Below are 8051 nucleotides of genomic sequence, written 5' to 3' on the forward strand. Positions count from 1 at the left end.
AGGCAGGTGTAGACAAACAGGCAGAGAAGGAGGCCGGGACTCCAGGCCGGCCCGACCCTGCCCCGAGGGAGAGGGTGCAATGGAGGATCGGACTCTGAGAACGGGGTAGTGCCCACATTTTATTGTGGCGCAGAAGCCAGGAAGGTGGGCGAGGGACGCTGCGGCAAGCCATGCCTTCCTGGGGAGGGGCGACAGCAAAAGCTGGGTGGGGGTCGTGTCCGCCCAGGGGCAAGATGAGGCATCCAGGGGCGGGGCTGGCCCTCGGAGGGGGAGGAGTTCCGAGGATGAAGGGTGGCTTTGGGGTATGGCCTAGCAATGACGGGGGCGTGGCCTATCTGGGATCGGGGCGGGGCCTAGCTAGGATATGGGGTGTGGCCTGTCTGGGGTGGGGGCGGGCCTAGTTACGATCTGGGCGTGGCCTATCTGGGATTGGGGTGTGGCCTATCTGGGATGGGGCGCGGCCTAGGTAGGATCTGGGCGTGGCCTGTCTGGGATTGGGGCGGGGCCACGCTAGGATGGGGGCAGATCCACACCCACTGGCCCCGTGGCAGGAGCTGCGTGCAGAGCGGAAGGGGGCAGTGTCTGACTTCTGGGATGGGGACCAGGGGAGGACTCTGGACGGGAACAGAGCCGCAAAGGGTGGGCCCAAGCTGGAGGGTCCCGGCTTTGTCAGCAGCCCTCGGAGGGCGAGGCATGTTCTTAGGGAGGCGGGTCTGATCCCCGCCCCCGGGCCCAGGTACCCGTCCGTGTCCTGAGCAACCATGGCTTAGGGAGGCTTGGCGGGGATCCCCTGGCCCGGGAGCGAACTGGACTTGCGGTCTGAGTCTGACTGTCTGGACATGTTCCTCACAGAACTGAGCCGCGAGGCCCACCGCCAGTAGCTCACCCGCCGGTCCCAGCTGAACGACGCCTGGCTCCACATGCCCGCGTAGTTTAAGTAGTTCAGGACTCCTGGGCAGGAGGAGCTGGGTAGGCGCTGGACACCCGTTCCGCACAGGCCCCGCCCCCTTTCCCTAGGCCCCGCCTCCTTGGGTTCACCACTATGTGGGCCCCAGGCCCAGCCCAGGTTTCTCCCCGGCCCGCCCCTTCTTCCCGAGGCCCCGCCCCTTCTTCCTGAGGGGGGGGCCCCGCCCCTTCTTCCTGATGCCCCGCCTCTTCTTCCCGAGGCCCCGCCCCTTCTTCCCTAGGAGCCCGCTCTCACCTGTCCACAGTATCAAGGCGCCGCTTCCCCAGCATAGGTAGGAGGTAAACAGGTACGAAATACGTGGCTTTGGTCTCAGGGCCTGGCAGTTGGCTACAAAGAGCGTCATGCTGAGGATAACCAGGAACCCTGTGCTTGGGTGGGGCCAGAGATGGACACTAGGCTAAGCAGGTATCCCGGAACCTCCAGACACACGTACACACACATACGCTCTCGACAGTCAGAGATGCCCCCCACACTACTCACCCCAACTGAGAAAGAGAGAGGAAGGAGAACTGTGAGAGAAACTGTCAAAGACGGACCCAGGTGACCGTGGGACAGAAAGCTCTGAGATCCGCCTCCCAGGGCACAGATGCTGGGGTTGGGAGGGCACCCCATCCCCCAGGCCCACCCTTACCAATGCTGAAGCTGAGTAAACTGAAGACAAGGTCGGTCTTGTTCAGGCGGCGGAAGACGGGCCAGAAGGAGAGGGCCATGGTGGTGACCAGGATGAGACAAATGGTCAAGGCCAGCATCATGAAGCCCATGCTCATGTGGATGAGAACTGGGGGGGAAGAGGGGGAGTGGGGGGAGGGAGGATTGTCCCAGAGTCACCCCCAGATGCTCTCCAAGGTCAACCTCTAAACTCATGTCAATGACACCCCTGAGCAGTACCCCCAAAGGCCCCCCAGAGTTTGACTACAGACGTCCTCAAAGTCACTCCCATTCCCATCACCAAAGTCACCTCCTAGAAACCCCAAAATATGACTCTCACAAAATCACCCCCCCGGGAACCTGTAAACTACAAGTCATCCCCACTCACACCCTCAGAGTTCTCCCAAATCAACCCCCATTTGCCCTAAACATAAGCCCCAGACACCCCCTTAATCAACTACACATACCAGGGTCACCCCACAGATGACCCCTGAGTCACCCCCACTCACATTCTTGAGGTCACGCCACAGAATCATCTCAATCATTTCTAGGGTGTATATGTTAAAATATATTTTTGAAAAAGCAATGAAGAGACCAACAAGGAGGCAAAATGTTCCTCCTGAAAACCTCTTGTCATCTTTTTTGGAAAAACTAAATGTTAAGTGAGAGAGAGAGAGAAAGTGATGGTGTTTCCAGCCACCTAGTGATGAGGCAGGCGGGCTTTCGGTCACGTATAGTGCTCACTTTCCAAAGCATATGACAGTCCCATTTCCTTATGAGCCAGAAAGAACTCCAGGAGCCCTGGCCGGTGTGGCTTGTTTGGCTGAGCGTTGTCCCCAGCACCAAAAGGTCACGGGTTGGAGTCCCAATCAGGGCACATGACCAGGTTGCTGGTTTGCTCTCCAGTGAGGGCCGTGCAGAGGGCAGCCAATTGGTGGTTCTCTCTCATCGATGTTTCTCTCTCTCTCTCTCTCTCAAATCAAATTTAAAAAAACATATTTAAACCTAACTGGTTTTGCTCAGTGGTTAGAGCATCGGCAGGAAAGGAGAGAGATAGAGAATCAGAAACATCGATGAGAGAGAAACACCGACCAGCCGCCTCCTGCACACTCCCCACCGGGGATATGCCCGCAACCAAGGCACACGCCCCTGACCGGAATCGAACCCGGGACCCCCCAGTCCGCAGGCCAACGCTCTATCCACTGAGCCAAACCGGATTTGGCTAAAAAACATATTTTAAAAGAAAAAATTCTTTTAAAAAAAATATCAGTTCTCACTTCAGTGGTGATTTTGTTTTCTTTCTTCGGTGGTGGTGTTTTTTTAAAAGAAAGAAAGAAAGAAAAACAAACAAAGAAAGAAAAGAAAAGTACCCCAGGAGACCCCCTGACAAGGCCTTCAGAGAATCTCCAGAAACCCTTTCTCAAAGGCTCTGAAAAGATTTCCCCCCAAGGACACCTAAAGCTCCCTGCCCCTGATCATCTCCAAGGATCCCCCTGCAGAGTGCCCCAGAGCCCATCCATGGCCCCACTGACCAGTGACTTGGCCCACGTTGGAGCATTTGTACTTCTTGCAGTTGATCCAGAAGCCCATGTAGCCAGAGTAGGAGCCCTCCAGGTAGGCCATCCGCCCATCCACCGCGCTGAGCACCATCAGGGTCGTGAGGGTGCTGAAGACCAGGGCCCATCCCCGCAGGATGTACTTTCTGTCCTCCTCCCAGGAGTAGTTTGGGTCCGCTGGGAAAGAATCGAGGACTGGGGGGGTCAGGATCGGCCAGCATCCTCCTGCGGCCCATCCCTGAGCACAGCCGTGTCTCCATCCCCACCCGAGCCTCCCCTTTCACCCCGTTCTCAATCCCCTTCCACCCCAACCCCGATGCCAACCTCATCCCCATCTCCGTTCCTGTCTCATCCCCCGTTTTAACTTTGTCTCCAGCCCCATTCACAGCCCCAGCGCCACCCACAATAGTCTCTGTCCTCAACCCCAAACACATGCCCGTGACCATCTCCAACCCTCCCCCATCCTCATCCCCCATCCTCAGCCCTATTCCAAGCTCAAGCCCATCCTCCTGTCCCGATTCCCCAAGCCCTCGCTAGAACCAGCCCCTCTCTGGACCTCATCCCCTTATCTCCTTCGACGTCACAAATCTCAACCCAGGACGCACACAACAATGACACAGATTCCAGAGGGTGTTCACGAGGCCATGACCCATGGTGTCAAAAGAGTGAACGCAGGGGATACACCCAATATTCACCAAGCCCCTGTGGTCCCACCAACCTTCCCAGCTGGCAAGGGCCCCCCCGGGTCTCACTGTTCACTAACTAGACTTCACAGGGTCTTTCCCACCTGGGTACCTCCACGCAGTCCCGCCTGCTCCTCCAACCTGGGCACTCTCCTTCCACCTTTGCCCAGACTGCCTTAATCACCCTCACCTCTAATGTCACTTCTTCCGTATCTCCTTTCTGACACCCCCACCCCCCGCAACTGACCCCCACAGCCTCAGTTCTTAGTCAGGTTGCTCATTAAATGCTCCTATAGTACAATGTGCAATTCCTCACAGACTTGTCAGTCGTTATTCCACTGACATTTTTTTTTTAAATCTTGACCCAGGGATAGTTTTCCATTGATTTTTAGGGAGAGTGGGAGAGAGAGGGCAAGAGAGAGAGAAATATCGATGTGAGAGAAGCACGTCGATTGGTTGCCTTCTTCAGGAGCCCAGACCAGGGCCCAGGTGGGGGAGGACCCTGCAACCAAGGTACCTGCTCTTGACTGGAATCGAACCCGGGATCCTTCAGTCCGCAGGCCAACGTTCTATCCACTGAGCCAAATCAGCTAAGGCTTCACTGATTTTTTTTTTTTCCTTCACCAGTTTTCCAGGATAGACCCCCATTAGGATAGAGGACAAATCTGCACCCCTATCGCCCGCTGCACCCCTATTGCCTGGTACACAGCCTTTGCTATCCTATATAATAAAACCCTAAAATGCCAACAGCGGAATGACCGGTCACTATGACGCACACTGACCACCAGGAGGCAGAAGCTCAATGCAGGAGCTGCCCCCTGGTGGTCATTGCGGAGCTCCCACAGGGGAAGCACAGCAGGAGCCTCTCCCACCTCCACTGCAGGCGGGCAGTAAGGAGCAAAGGGTCCTGGACTGCGAGAACCCCAGACTGCAAGAGGGATGTCTGACCCCTGGTTTAGGCCCAATCGCAAGCCAGGAGGTGGACATCCCCCAAAGGCTCCCGGACTGCAAGAGAATGCAGGGCGGGCTGAGGGACAACCCCCCTCCAGCGCACAAATTTTGTGCACTGAGCCTCTAGTAATAAATAAAGGGGTGAAATGGATTCAGAGAGGGCCCTGGAAGGGGTATGGAGTGAGGCAGGTAGGAAGAGGGAATTATAACTTCAGGACCTCTGGAAACTGTAAGAACTCATCTCAGAGACACTGGTGACTCAACCCTACCTGGTCCTGACCCCACTCTGGCCCCTCTCTAACCCTGTCTCCACTCTGAGATTGCTCCCTACCCCCCAATCCACCCCTTGCCCTGTCCTGACACCTCTCTGACCCAGCTATGACCTCTTCTTGTCCCAATCCCGACCCTGCCCAGACCCCACACTGAATGCACTCAGACCCAGTCCCAACTCCCATGTCACTCACACAGGTCCACTGTGCAGGGTGTATCCATGGCCAATGTCCCAACTTCCTGGAACCTCTCCAACTGTCACGGAACCTCCCCACAACCCCAGCTTCGGGCCAGCCGGGAGCCCTGAGGCCTGCCTGAGGACAGTAGGAGAGACCAAGAAACACTGAAGAAAGGACAGAGAGATCAAAAGGCCAAGGGACAGAGCCTGAACCCCAGAGAGAGGCCAGCAGACTTCCGGTGGCCACCGAGGTGCCGGGAAAGAAGGTCGGAGGCAGTTGGCAGACTGTTGAGTGCATCTAGGGACTGGCTTGGCCCTCTACCACCACATGTCCCACAAGTCCCAATCTGGCCAACAGAGCAAGCAGGCAGATGTCCTTACAGAAGATCCCGAAAGTGACACTCAAGATGAGACTTCAGACCCTTTGCCCAACACCTCCAGGCTAAGTGCCCAAGACCCTCCACCCATTCTCCACTCTAGCCCGGTCAGCACCCAAGAACCGCCACCCGTTACCCACTCTCGCCGGGTCAGCATCCAAGAACCGCCACCCGTTACCCACTCTCGCCGGGTCAGCATCCAAGAACCGCCACCCATTCTCCACACTCGCCGGGTGAGCATCCAGGAACACCCGCCCACTGTCCACACTCGCCGGGTGAGCATCCAGGAACACAGGACCACAGAAAAAACAGCATCCAGGAACACCCGCCTGTTATCCAAGAGACACTGCCCGTCATCCACACCCGCCGGGTCAGCATCCAAGAACCTGCATCCATCTTGCGCACCCGCCGGACCAGCGTCCAAGGACCTGCATCCATCTTGCGCACTCGCCGGGCCAGCGTCCAAGAGCCATCGCCCATTGATGAGAGTCTCTGGGGCAGTATCCGAGAGGCACCATCCCTGGGCAATATTAGCCAAAAGAGTATCCAAGAGACGCCATCCACTGTTAACATTAGCCAAACGAGTATCCAAGAGACACCCTCCGTGAGCAGCGTTCACCAAGACGGCCCCCAAGACACACCGCCGGAGACCCCTCTCAACACCCTGACCGTTCAGCCAAGTGGCCAAACGAGTTTCCAAATGCGTAGGTTCAGTATCCCCAAGCCTTCGCTGATGCCCCACATCCCCCTGGCCTGTATAGAATCAGTTGCCTACACCAGTCAAACCAGTTTGGGAGACAACTTGACAAGCACCCAGAGTCAAAGTTTAAAGTTTCCAGCAGGCATCAAGTTCCCAAACCGGGCCAGTGTGGACGTCCCCCCTTCAATTACCGATAGCCCCGAGGCCAGCATGGAAAGCATGGAACAAATTCTCTGGATCTCCCAGGAGGACTTCAAAGAATCTTTGTACAACCTCCAATTAAGCAAAAATACTCCAGATAGCGATGTCCAAAGCATCCCGCTACACAGCTCCACGGACACCAGCTCTGCCAGGTGAGAGGCAGAGGTCCAGGCAAAAGGCCAGGTTCTGGGTGAGAATTGGGGTGGGGGGGAGGGTAGGGGATGGGGGTGGAGGGAGACAGCAGTCAAAGGACAGGGACCAGAACATGCCTGGCATAGCAGAGATTAGAGGTTGGACCTAGGTATGGCAGGTCTTAGAAGCTGGTCCTGCAGGCTGGCCATGGGTAGGACATAACACAGAATCTGGAGAGGGGATTTTAGGGTGGCAGGGCCTGGAAGCTAGATCTGGAGGCAAGGGAGCCTGGAGGGCAGGACCTGGGGGAGAGAGGGTATAGAGGATGGACAGAGAGAAGATAAGAGTCTGAAGGGTAGACTGGGTGGGACCGGGTCTGGCAGCTGGACCTGGGATGGTTGGGCTGGGGAGCTGGACTCGGCGCTGACACTGGCGGTGGGCTCTCTGCAGCAGGTTTGCGGTCAGGGCTAAACGCAGACATTCACAGCTGCCCGTGGGCACACGGATGCTGCACCAGGCCAAGAAGCTCAGCCGCCAGCTGATCCTGGTGCTGAGTCTGGTGGGCGCGGTGATCATCGGTCTCATCACTCTGGGCCAGCCCTGGGTCCACTTCCAGGTGCCACTGACGCTCCCTGGGGGTCCTGCTGACCCCCCGCCCCAAACCATACCCATCGACACCATCTTCGTTGTGCGGTGTTCTGACGTCTCCTGCCTGCATGAGCAAGACCACAATGCGTGTAAGGCCTGCCCTGGACTCCCCATTCCCGGGGCGCGTTTCTCCTCTGTCCTAAGGACCCCTTTCTGCCTTCCCCGGGATGACCCCACTGCCCCGGGTGTGTCCCCTCTTCTCTGCAACGGTCCTCACTACCTCCGGACCAGCCTCCCTTCCCCAGGATGGGGCTCCCTGCCGCAAGACCACCCTCGCTGCCATGTAGGTCGTCCTCACCTACCTGACCCTGATCCTGGTGTTCCTGGTTCTCCTCCTTCCCTAGACTTGCTGGACTCTGCCTGGGCCTTCTTCTTCATTTCCGGCTTCACCAGCTTCTGCCTCTGCCTCATACTCATAGATATCACCTTCTTCACCAAGTCCAACGTGCCCATGCTGGACTTCTCCAACATCGTCCTCAGCAACCTGGCAGGCATGGCGCTGAGATCCTTCCTTTAGGGACACCGAGACGAGGCGAACCTCCCCCGGTGCCTACCATGACACCCAGCCCGCTCCCGCCAAACTCCAACCGCATCCCCTTCCCATCCCCACCTTCCGTCCCAATTCAAATCCTATCTCTTAACCCAGTGGTCGGCAAACTGCGGCTCGCGAGCCACATGCGCCTCTTTGGCCCCTTGAGTGTGGCTCTTCCACAAAATACCACGTGCGGGTGCACACGTAT

At 57.2% G+C, this 8051-nt stretch overlaps 1 protein-coding gene across 2 annotated transcripts; it reads right to left on the minus strand.

Moving 5' to 3' along the window:
* Positions 1-107: 107 nt before the first annotated feature.
* Positions 108-5925, minus strand: LOC107183102. 2 transcript variants are annotated; one of them, XM_015563983.1, is made up of 5 exons: positions 5270-5925; positions 3148-3348; positions 1599-1745; positions 1202-1330; positions 108-951 (listed from the first exon to the last, which is right to left on the minus strand). In XM_015563983.1, the coding sequence occupies exons 1-5, from the start codon at positions 5295-5297 to the stop codon at positions 767-769; spliced, it is 690 nt and encodes a 229-aa protein (XP_015419469.1). In that variant the 5' UTR covers positions 5298-5925; the 3' UTR covers positions 108-766. The 2 variants fall into 2 exon arrangements, with proteins under 2 accessions (XP_015419469.1, XP_015419470.1); XM_015563984.1 differs by lacking the exon at positions 108-951 and having other exon boundaries at positions 1210-1335.
* Positions 5926-8051: the final 2126 nt, after the last annotated feature.

The sequence above is a fragment of the Myotis davidii genome, unplaced genomic scaffold, assembly GCF_000327345.1.
Source record: "Myotis davidii unplaced genomic scaffold, ASM32734v1 scaffold358, whole genome shotgun sequence".
Taxonomy (NCBI): Eukaryota; Metazoa; Chordata; class Mammalia; order Chiroptera; family Vespertilionidae; genus Myotis; species Myotis davidii.